The sequence below is a fragment of the Oryctolagus cuniculus genome, chromosome 10 (assembly GCF_964237555.1).
Source record: "Oryctolagus cuniculus chromosome 10, mOryCun1.1, whole genome shotgun sequence".
NCBI lineage: Eukaryota > Metazoa > Chordata > Mammalia > Lagomorpha > Leporidae > Oryctolagus > Oryctolagus cuniculus.
Window position 1 is genome coordinate 124187492 of NC_091441.1, and position 14584 is coordinate 124202075.

Genomic DNA, 14584 nt, shown 5'->3' on the forward strand with positions numbered 1-14584 from the left:
TTCCACAACTGAAAAAATACATTTTGAAATCCTAGACAAGAAATAGTTTCCCTTGGTGACAACAATATACTCGTGCCTCCTTCTCTGAGTTGTAAATCCTGAGTCACGAGACTCACTTGTTTCAGCTTTGATGAGAAATCTTTTCTCCAAACACGGTGATTTCTTTTTAGGCAGTTAAGCACTCTCTATTTCCTGCTTTACTGTGAAGGCCTCGCACATGGCTGGCAAATATTTCATTCAGAGCATTATCCACACTAAATAAAAAATTCAAAGCCTACAGGGGGAAAGCGGCAGAACACAATGAAAAGCCAAATACGCCCACTTTAAATGCAAGCCGAGCCATCCAAATTGGAATCACTCCCAGGAAATGAAACTCTGGATGGAGTGGAATTGATGCAGGAAACGAGGCTCCAATGTTCAGTCCGCTGCTTCCGCCCCATCCCACAGTCCATTTCCTAAAGAGCAATGAGTCACCATGGGGCTCTAAGTGAGAACACAGGATTTGAAATCCAACACAATTACAGAATTTTTATAAAAGTATCTCTATTTCTAATAATACTCAAAATACACTTTGCCTGAACTGGTGACTTTCAGCTTTGTTGGGGGTTTGCCTGAGGGGTTCCACAGACTCTAACAGAGGAGAGCCCATGAGAGGGCGCTTCTGACTGGCCTGACCGGAAGGAATTGCTTGGGGGTGCTCCACTTCTGAGCTGCAGTGCCCAGCAGATCACTGTTACTCTGTGGAGCCTAAACACGTACTCATTTACTGGGAAATTTCTCTTTGAGAAGTTTTTTGTGTGCTTCCTGCATTTGTCCTATGGCCTTCGACCCCTAACCCCAAGTCTCAGCCACTGAGGGAAGTTGCTGGTATTTGTCATATCCATGCACCGGCTGGTTACCATGCATTGATTTTGTCTAAACTCGAGGCGTGGCCCTGCAGAGGCAGTGTGGTTGCACAGGGCCTTCCCAGCTCCCACGGCCAGCTCCCTTCTCCTTGCACACCTGCCACATCATGGTTCTGGCCCTCCCGGCCCACATCCTACCAGAGTTTTCCTGCAAACTCTGGGAACATTTGGAATAACAGTCAGCTTTCAGTTGTAGGTAGCATGAAATTCCCATCCCAAAGACAGGAAATATGTCTGTCACCTTCGCAGCATAAAGAAAGATCCTGTGGGTGAAACATCACACCCCATCTGGTGAAGACTTGGCTTTAACAAAGGGCAAATCTGATGCGAGTCATTTTGCAGACGTCTCGTCCGTCTTTTCCAATAAGGTAAAGCGACTTACAGGAACAGTGCACTTAAAGCTCAGACTCAAATCATCTGTCTGGCGCTTGCTGCTCTAACTGCACCAAAGAAATCAGGAGTGTGTTGGGTACTGCTGAATCTCATGCTCAGATCCGAGGGGCAGCAGAAGGGAATGGACGAGAAAATGGAAGGAACGTGTGCCCCTTTTCACAGCAAGTGGACTCCACAGCACCTGATGAGAATGCCAGGTGCACGGCTTGATGTCTACAGAAAGCAGACACTCAATGAGATGTACAGATCCCGACTGGAGAGCTCTCCCTCAGGCACTTTGGAAAACTTGATGGTTTAAACAGACAGACCTTCCAGTGAATCGCTGCTGTCCCTTCATTCATCAGATCTAGGTTATATAAAGTTCTAATGCTGAATGTACAAATATGTAATGCAACTGGCTTCCAGGACATCAACAAAATCAAATAATATTTATAAGCCTACCAAAATCTTTATCACATGCCATGAATCTTTAGAACAGGTTTGAATTAAAGATTAAATGAATATTGGGAAAAGGAAATCTTCATGTATTTATTAACTTAGGTGCTCGTGCTTGCTTCAGCAGCACACATACTGAATTCGAATGTAACTTACGTTCTCGGATGAGCTATTGTAAAGGAAACTAACTGTTAAGCTTCTCAAAACCTTTTGTTCTTTGACTGTAAAATTATTTTATGAATCTAATGCCCATACTAGAAAGTAAATACTTTCACATTATTGGATAGATGTGAAATTTAATTATTGTAATGCAACAGTAAACCTGAAGTCTACTTCAATTCGAATAAAGAAATTATTCCATTTCGAAACTCCAGTTTTTGGCCTGGCAGTTAAGACACCAGTTAGGACACCTGTGTCTACATCGGAGTGCCTGTGTTTGAATCTGGCTTCAGATCCTGACTCCAGATTCCTGATGATGCAGACCTTGGGAAGCAGCAGTGAATGGGCTTCTGCCATCCAGGCGGGAGATCCGGGTGGAATCCCCAGCTCCTGTCTCCACCCCAGCCATTGTGGATCTTTCTGTCCATCTTCCTCCCAAATTAGTAAATGAAATTATTTTAAAAATACATAAGGATAAAAATAAAATGGAAAAACAGTGACTTTTGCTAATGTTTCCTTTATGATAAACTTTACCATGGTTTAGCTTGAACTGACACACTACTTGTAAAAGTGAATTGTAAACAATCAGTGTGTGTGTGTGAGAGAGAGAGAGAGAGAGAGACAGAGAGACAGAGAGAGAGAGACAACCATTTGCCAGCATATTTAAAAATGGGAACTCCATCAACACCAGAAAAAAAGTCATTTAGCTGTGATTCAGCAGATGAGGATCAATCCTGAGAGACCCTTGGCAAAGGATCATCATCTGCCTAGGCAGAACTTGAAGAATGTTAGGAATTGCCATCGCGAGGAAGCTGAAAAGAGATCCACTCCCTTTATCTATAAAGCGACTGTCAGTCTGCCCACATCGGCTAATCAAGACCTCACGCTTCCCTCACTACTGTTATCCAACAGCATCTCACGTTCACCATTCAGTAGAGGAGACAAATTTCTAGTAGCCACGTGTTGGGTTCTTTAAAAAGTTCCAGCTAAGAGTCCTGCATGGAAAAATCTTTCCTAGTGACACTTTAGCCGCAGATAGGCCTTGTTAGCAGAGTGCTCAGACAAAGCAAACCTGCAAAATGAGAGACTGGCAGGAGCCCCACAGCTCAGAGGCTGTCAGTTCTGCAAACCCACCTCAATTCTTTCAACCTAAGACACAGAGAAAGCATATCCATACCTGAAGTAGAGATTCCAAGAAAAAGATTCCGTATCTAAAGGACACCCTGTGGGATAACGGGGTTCCAGCCCCAGCATTCGCGGTACCATTGTGCAGCGTCTGAAGGGCTCCTGTCCTTCCGAGCCCACCCACATTCCTACTTGCGAGCATCTGCTCACCCATCTCTCTGGGATCCTCAGCAGCCTCCCGAGGAAAGGGGCTCTTAACACCAGGCGTATTACAAAACTGAAGCTATAAGATCCCACAATGCTTACGTAGTAAAAGTGTCAACAAAATGCATTAGGGCGATTTAACCCAACACAACTCACGCTCAGTAACCACTTGGATGAGAACGGCACTGGCACCTATGGACTACCAAGGCACATGGCGCTGCTGTCTGCCCCAGCACTGAGGGAACAGCTTCAGGGGTTTCCCCGTCTCTCCCATCTCTGCAATTCCCATTTGCCACTGTACCAAGATGTTTCCAACAAGAAGCACAATGCCTCTGAGTTCACCTATACAAAGTGTCACCCAGGTGACCCGAGGGTAGACAACCTGTGCAGCAGAGAGTTAGATATGCAAGCTCAAGACAGCACACTCTAGAGTGTGCTGCTTGTCACAAGGTCCAGGCTCAGTTTCTTACAAAGTGACCCTGCTACTTAAGGAGCTTCTTAACAAGATTCTGTTTTCTTGTCCATAAGTTTCCTTCAATGTGACCTTCCTACTTAACAAGCTGCGGTTTCCTTGCTCATAAGATGAAAACCTAAGGACATCTAACTCATTTGCTCATGTCAAAGTTTAAATACAGGATTTCATGTGAACTTATTAAAACAGTACCCACACTAAAGAAGCTCTCAGTTCACGCTGGCTGCTATTCCAAAGTTCGACTCCGACTTACACCCAACTATAGGTGAGACACAAAATGGGGAGGGCAACAAAGAACTCTCTGCTGCTGCTGCTGCTGCCGCTGCTCCTGTTAACTCTTCCGTAGCCTACATCCTAGCACCTTGGTGATTTATCTAAATATCTGAATTAAGCTTTACCAAGGAGGTGGGGAAGGCAGATGGGAAGACATGCTTCATGTGGAACCTGTGACCTCCTCACTGAATTATTTCCTCCGTCCCTCCCTGGGGCCAATCTCCTATGCCAAGGACACTTGTGCACGTGGACTCTCACTGTGACTACTGGCCTGGACTGCTGAGCTTCTGAGTGTGCTGCATTTCACTCGAATGTGCTTGGCACACTGCTCAGAGTCTGTCCCACGACCACGAATGTCCACTGTCCCTCACAACAGTTCCCATCTGTAAAGAAACTGAATGGTTCCCATTCCCTGTAGAGCATCCCATCAATCCACTCAGGACTACCAAGAAATAACACTGCCTTTCCGTCCAGGAGTTTGCAATGCACTCACACTGAGGACGGACACTCAGCTCTGCCCATTTTATTCCAGGCATCCACATGCTCTGGTGAACAAGTGCCAGTCCTCTACCTCAATTAAACCTTTAAAATCCAGTTAATCTTATTTGGTTGGTTTACACACATTAGTAGAACTCAGCACATGCTTGCCAAACCAGGTTGTTTTGTTTTGTTTTGTTTTCACATCTACCAAGCCAGATGGTAGAAAACCAGGGCTTGTCTCAGGAAATCTGAGGAAAATACGAAACTGCTTACACTAAAACATCAGGGGCATCAACCCCTACACCTGCCACTCGGCCAATTATTTGAACAGCATGTGGACTCTCGTGTCCTCACTGCCAACCAGCAACACTGTCTTGCAGCATCTGCTGGGTGAGGCAGAGGAGGGCAGGCCCTCAGGACACTTGGCAATCACTAGATTCCCAAACAGTACACAAGCCAATACTTTCAATTCCAGAGAATTAAGGGCAGCACTATTTATAATAGCCAGAAAGTAAAGATAATACAAATGCCCATGAAGTGATAAATGGACAAACAGAATATGACTTATCCACACCAATGGAATATACTCCACATTATAAAGACAAACTACTGATGGATGCTAGGTCAGACATTAACCTCATAAACATGCAAGTGACAAAGCCATGAGAAAAAGAATTATTACATGAACTATGTTCATTCAGTGTTGGGATGAATGTCTGCATGAACCGTTTTACAGGCATTTTCTACAAAAGCAAAATCAGAGGCAGAATATGGATCAGACAGAGTGGGACAAGTGTGAACTGCAAATGGCACAGAGAATCTTGGGGGTAATGGAAATGTCCTAATGCCAAATTATGGTGACACAGTACCCAAAACTACCAAAAAATGCTGATTATACATTTAAAGTAGGAAATTTCTCCATAATTTAATGATACCTCAGACACATTATTTTTAAAATTAGAAAGAAGGAATGAGAATTAGGCCAAGCAATCAAGCCATAAGCTAAGATGCCTGCATCCCACAATGGAGTGCCTGGGTTCAAGTCCCAGTTCCATTCACAGTTCCAGCTTCCTGCTACTGTAGACTCTGGGAGGCACTGGTGGCAACTCAAGTAATTCGGCCCTGCCACCCATCTGGGAGACCTGGAATGAGTTTCTAGTTCCTGGCTTCATTCCTGACCCAGTCTCAGCTACGGCAGTCATTTGAGGAGTGAACTAGTAGATGGGAGATCCATATGTCTTGGTCTCCCCATCTCATAAATAAAAAGTATAAGTAAATTTATTTTTAGGATCAGAGAAGGGAAAAATCAGCACAGTTTGTGAAGGACAAAGAATGCTCAGTGGAGAAAGCTGGTCTGTACCCTGAGGGTGGGTATTATTAAATAACATGGTAGAACATTTATATCATCATTTGAACTCTACTGACAGTTGGATAATGAAGGCAGAAAGATAGGATCCATTCTCTCAGACATACCCCCCGTACCCACAGGGAGTCTGTTTCTTCAGGACAGTTTTGAGTTGTTCATGGTTAGATCCCAAATTACTAGAAAGAGGCTGTCACATGAGGGGAGCTTCATAAAGACTTGTTGAGTAATTCAGGGACTAACTCCCCATGGCATGCCATGGAAAACCCATGTAGTTAAGTGGTTTTTCGTGTATTTGAAAATGGTATATATTGCTTGGTTGATTTTTATTTGTCATCCACTCATTTATCAGAAAGTAAACTGCAATGCTGTTGAAAATGGAAAACCAAACATTGTACATGAAGATTTCTTTTTGTAGGGAGTTTCAACAGGGTATTGAAAGACAGAAACTCTAAAACTCGAATCACAAAGTTTCTATCAACATAAAAGTAGAACAGAATAAACTCTACACAACTTTGAAGCATTAATTGTCAAAGCTTGTGGGAAGCTTTAAGTGGTCTCTGACTTATAGATTCTTAAGGATTGGGAGGGCTCCTGTTCAACACAGGGAACCATCAGATGCTGAAGTAATTTCAGGAGACTGGAGATGGAGCCATTTCCCACAGCAGCAGACAAACAGAGCACAGACCCCGCCCCTTCCCTTCCCTACCAGGCTGGCACACTCTGCCAAAAATTACTTTTCATGTCTTAACTTGGTCTGCTTAGACAACAAACGAGACTATTTTAAGAAATCCTCCAACTGCAGAAATTTAGACTGTACTGTGCCATTTCTTTTTCTGCAATAGGTTTAGCTGCTGCTTTTTCCTCTGCGTCTCCATAGCAACCACTAGAATTCAGGTTAGGGATCCCCTGATGCTTTGTTGTCTACCACAGATTTTTAATCTCTCTGCCTCCCTCTCTCTCCATCTCATTTTAAATTTCTAGTCTTAACTAACTGAGTTGACTGTACATAGACACATGTAACAAGAGTTGCTCCTCTGTACCTGAGGGGAATCGGTTCCACAGCCCCCACGGAATACCATAATCCATGGATGCTCAAGTCCCTTTTATAAACTGGTATAGTGTTTGCATGGAACCTGAGCACACCCTCTAATGCATTTTAAATGTCTCTAGGCTACTTATAATACCTAACAGAAAGCAAATGCTATGTAAACAGTTATTTGTACTGCTTAGGGAATAATGACATGAAAATTAGTCTGTATATGTTCAGTACAGACACGATGTTTCCTCTGAATAGTTTCCCTCCACAGCTGTTTGTGCCTGCAGATTGGAATCTGTGGACATGGAGGTCAGCTGTACACACAAGGCAGTTCCATGTCTCAACCAAAATTTCTGTGGCAGTCCTTCCTGACCCAGAGCTCATAGACACTTCCCAAACCCAAAGCTCTGTGTTCACATCACAGCTCTGTCCACCACTACTTCATTGTGGACACACTACAGTCTTGTGGGGACCTCCTTCAGTCGGAACCATGGCTCCGCCCTTGGCTACTTCAGAGGAACTACTATGCTACAGAATTACTCATCTAGATTATATGAAAAGACCATGAAATAAATATAAACAATGCAAAAAATAAAGAAATCCAACTAAAACCCTTTTACTCCCAGTTGTTTTATAAAAAGAGCATCACCATTTGTTTTATTGGTCAGGGTCTAGTCCCAGCCTTTCAACTGTCAACCTTGCATATTGTTTTTATCACTTCCTGGTTTGCTCCTCAAAACTGTGCCACATTGCAATGCTCTTAATCAATATTTTATTTCTTTTCATGTATTTTGAACTAATGTATTTCTCAACCATTTCCCTTCTTGCTTGACATACTGCTGGGATCTCTTCACAGCCCAGTGGCATTTTCTCTGTGAATACAGCACCTCTCTGATCTGCTCCACTCCGAGTGTGAATACACTGCCTCTTTGACCCACTCTTCTGCTACTCTCACTAAAATTCTTAGACCCAGAGTTTGTAATATTTCTCAATGATGCAAGAGCAACTGCCTTTACTGTCGGGCCACCATTATTCTCCTTCTGATTACATTTTCACATTTGTATCAGCCATTCCAGGCTGACATTCAAGTTTACATATTTTGCCACTTTGTCACTTTTTTCTGAATGTCTGTAAAACTATTCATGAATGCATGACATTTTCAATGTTAAGTCTATTTTTTTCTGAATTTGTGTTTATTTTTTTTTATTTTGTTCCTGAGTTTTTTGATCTAGTAGCTTCAATATGACTTATATAAGAAACCTTTGATCCTTGGGGTCACAAATACATTGTCCAAATCATCTTCTAATTAAAAATATAACCAATGCTATGGAAGCCAGCAGGGGCCATGCAACTTGCTTTGCTGTGTCTGCCACAACAGCAGTAGGGGTCACTGCTCACTGGGAGTGAGAAGTGGCTGCACGCACACGGTCTCCAAGGTGGCTGTTTCCTGCAACACAACCAGAGGGACAGCGTCTCCACCTGCTCAGCCACAAAGCAGGTGCCAGACCCACAGCAAACCACGTTATCAGGGCTAATTGCCCTGACAGATTCTGGGATAGCCATGAGTTCTTCTACCCACACCAACTGGGGATGTCCTTAACCTGATTCTCATCAGACACAGCAAAGCTGTCATCCCTTTTCATGTGCTGGGTATAAGGTATTGAAACACAGCAATACTGCATTGCTTTCTAAGGTCATCCAATTTTAATGATCAAGACCTGGAACAGAACTTCCTTTATAAACAAAATTTAAGATCTATACATGTGCCGTTCAAATTAATAATGCTTTATTTCATTACAGCCCAGCATGACTCCTTCTTAATGCTTCACTAAAACGGCTGACAAGTGAAATCTCCACATGACACTTACTTGGAACTATGAACTCTATTTCTTCCGACATAGCAATTCCCAGCGCATTAGAAGCAAAGCAGCGGTATTTCCCTTGGAAGTGGGACACTGGGCCCTCGTTGGGGATCCTGAATGTCCCTGAGTTATCAGATACAATTATGCGAGGATCAGAGAGATTAAAGGGTTTGTCATCCTTAGTCCACCGAAATCTGTAAGACAAAAGGAACCTTGATAATCCTGAAAGTTGTGATGCATTTCTTAGCTTTTAAAAATATTAATGAACAAATGCAAAAATGAAAAAACCAAGACATTTTCTGGCACAAAATATACCTAGCAGAATATAAATCATGGTCTCCAAGGAATCTGAGATACTTTTTAAGCCACAGAAACATGTGACTACTGAGAGAACAAAAGCGAAGTTACTTAAATTTTCTTCCAACTAGAAATATAATGCAGGATTATTACTAGAGTCTTAAACATCATTTTTATTTTTAAAAAGTAGACTGTACATCATGTTTTTAGGAGAAGAGGCACCATAGCCAGAAAGCCCTGAGGGTCATGCCCAACCTCAGACTTTGAAGCATCAGCTTCTCGTGGGTGGGGTAGTAGCAGAACCAACTTCACCAGGTTTCTGTTAGAACAAAATGAGTTAACAGATGTTATGTTCAGCACAGCACCTGTTCCATAAGGAACCAGTCCACATATGTAAGGGTACACACACAAGTAAGTTTACAACCTACAACATTACATTCGTAAGTCAGCAAATTAGGCAAGTGGAGACTGTGTAACTATAAATGTGTAATGTATGTGTGCATGAGTATGTGTGTAAGACATTTGTGTATACATGCATATATATGCATCTGTGTAGCAGTATGTAATATATGTGGATGTATGTATATGCATGCATGCTAATTCTGTGTGATGTGTACATGTGTGTGGTATGTTTTGTGAATGTGTATAATAATGCGATGCATATGGGTATTATGTGGTATGTTTGTGTGCATGTCTATGCGTGCATGTATGTTAGTATGTGTGTGTACACAAGTAAAGTTCTCACTCAAAATACAAAAACACACCATCTAGCAATATCCATTGATCGTATTTCCTGCCACTAGTTTTAGTGCCACAGTTTTAACTCCTAATGTGAGACCACATTCAACACACAATTTTGACAAATGGGTTTTCCAGTTACCATGATGGCATTAAGACAGCTTTATGGCTACAACATCTGCTGTCACATGGTCACTATTTTACTTGCTTGACCATTTCAAAACTTTTCATGTTATGAATAAGTGTAGTCAACAATCCTAACTAATATTTTTGTCCAAATATTTCCTTAAGCCAATTCCTTAAAAACAAGATCAACAGACAATAATACCAAATAATTTAAAGAATGTTGATAGAAGCTACAGAAATGTATTCCAGAAAAAAATATACACAGTTAAATTCCCCACCTAGCAGGTGAGTGTCTCAGTTCTATGGGCAATCATATAAAAAGCCTTTTTATTTATATTAGAATTATCCATGTAAAATTGGGCGTATTTCAGGACACTAATATCCAGACCCTGACCTATCTGATTGTATTTCTAATGTGAATTACAAGCCTTCACAGACACTTCTTGTCTGTGTGTGTGGTGTGTTAGGATATGTGTGTAGTATGTTTGAGTGTTAGTCACAAACCTTCATGGGACATGTGCTGTCACCAAGAATGTGTCTGTGTGTGATGGGTTCATATGTGTATGTAGTATGTTTGTATGTGTTATTCATAAACTTAACCATTCTCATCAGGACAGTGTCTTCCTCTTACCTCCAACTTTTTTTGTGTTTTTCTCTTCTTTTTCTGTTGTAACTACAGATGATTGTTTGGCATTATCTTTTGATATATTCAGTAAATTAATATTATTATTAATGTATTTATCATGATGTTAGTTAATTGAATAAATTCTTCATTCTATTGTAATTCTATCCATATTTACTTACACTAATGGAATATATTCTATTTGGTAAAATGTAGAAAAATGTTAATTTAACATGTTAATGGACCACTAATCATGATTTTTCAAAATACCAAATGATCACACCAAAACAATGTCAATTGTTTTTCACAAGACAATTGAAAAAAAAAATTTTCATTGAGAATGTATCAGGGCTGGTCACCCCCTGTGACATCCAATGTGTGCTCCAGCTCATGTCCCAGCTGTTCTTTCAATCCAACTCCCTGCTAATATGCCCAGGAAGACAGCACGAGTTTGGGTCCTTGCTAGCCCCATGAGAGACCTGGTTTTCACCTGGTTCAGCCATGGCACTGGGGGAATGAACCAGTGGCTGCAAGATCTCTCCTTCTCTCTGTAACTCTGAGTTTCAAATAAAAAATAATCAAGCACACCAATAGACTTGCATCCCACTTAGAGCCCCTGCAGCTTTAAGACCTGGAATTCTCCCTACAGATCATTCCCCCTTACTCCTAACACACTCACATGTCCTCCTTTCTCCCAAAATATGAAGGTTCTTTGGGAAAAACTCATCAGTAATTATGATCACCTAGGGTAACAATTATCTAATTAATAATACAATTACTTCATAGTAGTAGACCAGCAGCTAGCCTTCTGCCATCCAAGATGACAACATTTCTAGGAGAACTGAAAATACCCATAGTAAGGCAAATGTCTGGCACTGTTCAAATGCCAATTAGGGGTTCAAGCCCAGCCGCATTCCCAGCCCCAATTCCAGCTTCCTGCTAATGCACACCCTGGGAGGCAGCGGGTGATAACTCAAGTACGTGGGCCTCTGTCACCCATGTGGGAGATCTGCATTGAATTTTCCAGGCTCTTGGCCTCAGCTTGGCCCAGCCCTAACCATTGTAGGCATTTGTCGAATGAAAAGTAGACAGGTGATCTCTCTTTCTCTCTGATTCTACCTCTCTATGTCTCTGCCTTTCAAATAAAATGAAAATAAATAAAAATATTTTAATCCACAGAATAAGATATGCATCAAAAGACAAGCAATAAGATAGTTTATATTAAACATCATTTATAAAAGTGTTAAATTTGACTTAATAAACACTACCACTACCAAGGAGAATGAAGACTCTCCTTATTTTTCATTATCTTGTTTACTCATAGGATAAGGAATTGTTGACTATTTTGCAGACCCAAAGACTACTCTAAGTATTTAACATAAGACACTTTATTTTATGGTAAAATATATATATTTATGGTAATATGTATATTATGGAATATATATATATTCAACAAACAAAACAACACAGTAGAAAAACCAAGCCTTTTTTTATAAACAAAACTGTCATTCACTGGGAAACCCTCAGCTTCCATCATATGAAGATTTATGGTCCACCAAGAACGTGCAAGCCAGGGTGAAACGTGGTATAAAGGACAGGCCTCAAGTAAGGACCCGATGGGGCACAGGGACACTCACGTTGGTTCTGGATTCCCTTTCGCTTCACATTCAATCTGGAAATACTCATCAAAAGGAAAGGCAACTTGCACTCCCGACTGTTTCGTGATTGTCGGGACCTGTCGGACTGAAGGCAAAGCACATGTAAGGAGCAGGCTGCGCAGACACTTAGCAGGTGACCCAGTGGTGGCAGAAACAGCTTAAATGCTCTCTGTATCTTAGTAAACAAAAGATACAGGAATGAAAACCCTAGGACATCCAACTTCTTCTGTGTGACCTGTATTCACTTCTTGGTCCCAAATGCATTAATTTTATTTAAATCTAGAATCATAATATTTTTAAGGCAGAAGAAAAATTCTATAATTACACTTCAAAATATCTATTTTGAAAATTATTGGCATTCAGTCTGCTGACATACATATACATTTTTACTTAGTCATTTTTAAGCTTCTGTTTATAGTCTGATAGGCTTCTACACAGACAAATAATTTACTGGTTTTACTTATTCCTTCTCATTGATATGTTGCAACTTTTTCAATAATTACCCATCACTGTACACTAGATCATTTTCCATCTCCTTCTCGACAGGTATTTCAATGGATACTCTTTGCTGAATCACTGACGTAGATCGTTTTCAGGCACGGACAGCAAAGGCGGGGATCTGGATAACCACCAGTCTCAATGTGAGAGCACTGTGGTTCCCCACATCCTTGCCACCACAGAACACCAGCATTAAAAACTAAGACATATCTTGCTATTTATGACCAAAAAATCCCTATCTTTGATTTGTGTAAATTGCTTGGTCAATAAGAGCTTTTCCGTGAACTTGTCATTTCCCATGTTTAACTTTTCCTCGTTGATCTTTTTCCCACCAAAACACTGGGACTTGGGATTTTGTTTTTTCCTTACAGAAATTAACGTACTACTAATGAGCAAATAATACAGAATAATTGCTTGCGATATTTGTTTGTAAATAGACTGTTCACGTTCAAATATGCCTCGATCTTTCGGTTTCACGTTTGACAAGCTAAGGAACCCACAAGACACAAGGCTGCTTTCTGAGAACCGTGATGCCGACACGAGGGAGAACGCGCGAGGCCTCAGCCCGGGTTAGCTCTTCCCAAACACGCGCTCCTTGGAAGAGATAAGCCAGCCCAGAGCCCCCCTGCTCGCGCAACTGACGTCCGACTGCCTGAACCGCTCCAGAAATTACAACTGGAGATCCTCTAGAATATTTATTTGTGAATTACAGGATAACACGATGCATTAAAATAGTAACATCTTACAAGAAATGGTAACTGTCCCAGTGAGAAGAGCTCGGCTTCCCGTGTGCTCCCCACAATTCCTCAGGAGCAGGCCTCACGTGGAAAGCCATGACACGGTGGCAAAAACAACCTAAATGAAAGATCCTGGTGAACAAGACTCCAGCAGAAGGATCAGGGCATCAAGGAGGGAGGTGCCTTTCTCTGAAGGGAGGAAGGAACCTCCACTGTGATACGGCCTTGACTAAACAAGTTCAGAGTTGGTGAACTCAAGGGGCTTCCATAGCCTAGACAGCTCATGGCAAGAGCCTCAGGTGATTGCTGACATCATAAATAAGAGTGCCAATTGTTAAATCAACAACGGGAGTCACTGGGCACATGCTCCCCACGTAGGATCTCTGTCCTTAATGTGTTTTACTATGAAACTTAAAGACAACACTACTAGTCGAACAATACCCTATACCTTGTGCGGTTGTGTGAGTGCAGCTTGTTGAAATCCTTGCTTAGTGTATACTAAGTTGATCTTCAGTATATGAAGGTAATTGAAAATCAAATTCAATGAAGGGCGGGATGGGAGAGGGAGTGGGAGAGGGGAGGGCCGCGGGAGGGAGGGAGGTTGGGGGGGAGCCACAACAATACAAAAGTTGCACTTTGTAAATTTACATTTATTAAATTAAAAAAAAAAAAAAGAGCAGGCCTCAGGCCTCGCTCAGGCACAGCCACGAGCCGCGGGGACTTGGCCTCTGCAGCGACCGCGTGTGGCCGTGACTTGGAGCTCACGTTCTCTACGAAGTCACACCAGTCTTGGCTGTCACGTCTGTAACCTTCGCACGGTGCTCAGACGTTCTGCAGGGCACCTTCCGTATACAGGGATTTTTCCTGATAGAACTCATACACACGGCGTCCATGTCACCCGGACACCCTCGGGGGCAGCGGCAGTGTCACACAGACACCCTTGGGTGCGGCATCAGTGCCACGCAGAGTCCCTCAGGGGTTGCGTCCGTGTCACCCAGACACCCTCGGGGGCAGCGGTATCACTCGGATGCCCTTGGGTGCAGCGTCAGTGTCACTCCGAGTTCCTCAGGGGCTCCGTCAGAGCCACTTGGACGCCCTCAGGGGCTCGGTCGGTGTCACTAGGATGCCCTCAGGCGCGGTGTCAGTGTCACCCAGACACCCTTGGGTGCAGCGTCAGTGTCACCCAGAGGCCTCTCGC

General features: G+C 42.4%; 1 protein-coding gene across 11 annotated transcripts in view; it reads right to left on the minus strand.

Moving 5' to 3' along the window:
• CHL1 (cell adhesion molecule L1 like) overlaps positions 1–14584 on the minus strand; it is a 175279-nt gene that overhangs the window by 56020 nt on the left and 104675 nt on the right. For all 11 annotated transcript variants that reach the window (XM_070050027.1, XM_017350182.3, XM_017350188.3 and 8 more), the window contains exons 4-5: positions 12131–12236; positions 8717–8904 (exon numbers count right to left, since the gene is read on the minus strand). In XM_070050027.1, coding sequence (XP_069906128.1) covers positions 8717–8904; positions 12131–12236 — 294 coding nt within the window. The remainder of the gene's footprint in view (positions 1–8716; positions 8905–12130; positions 12237–14584) is intronic.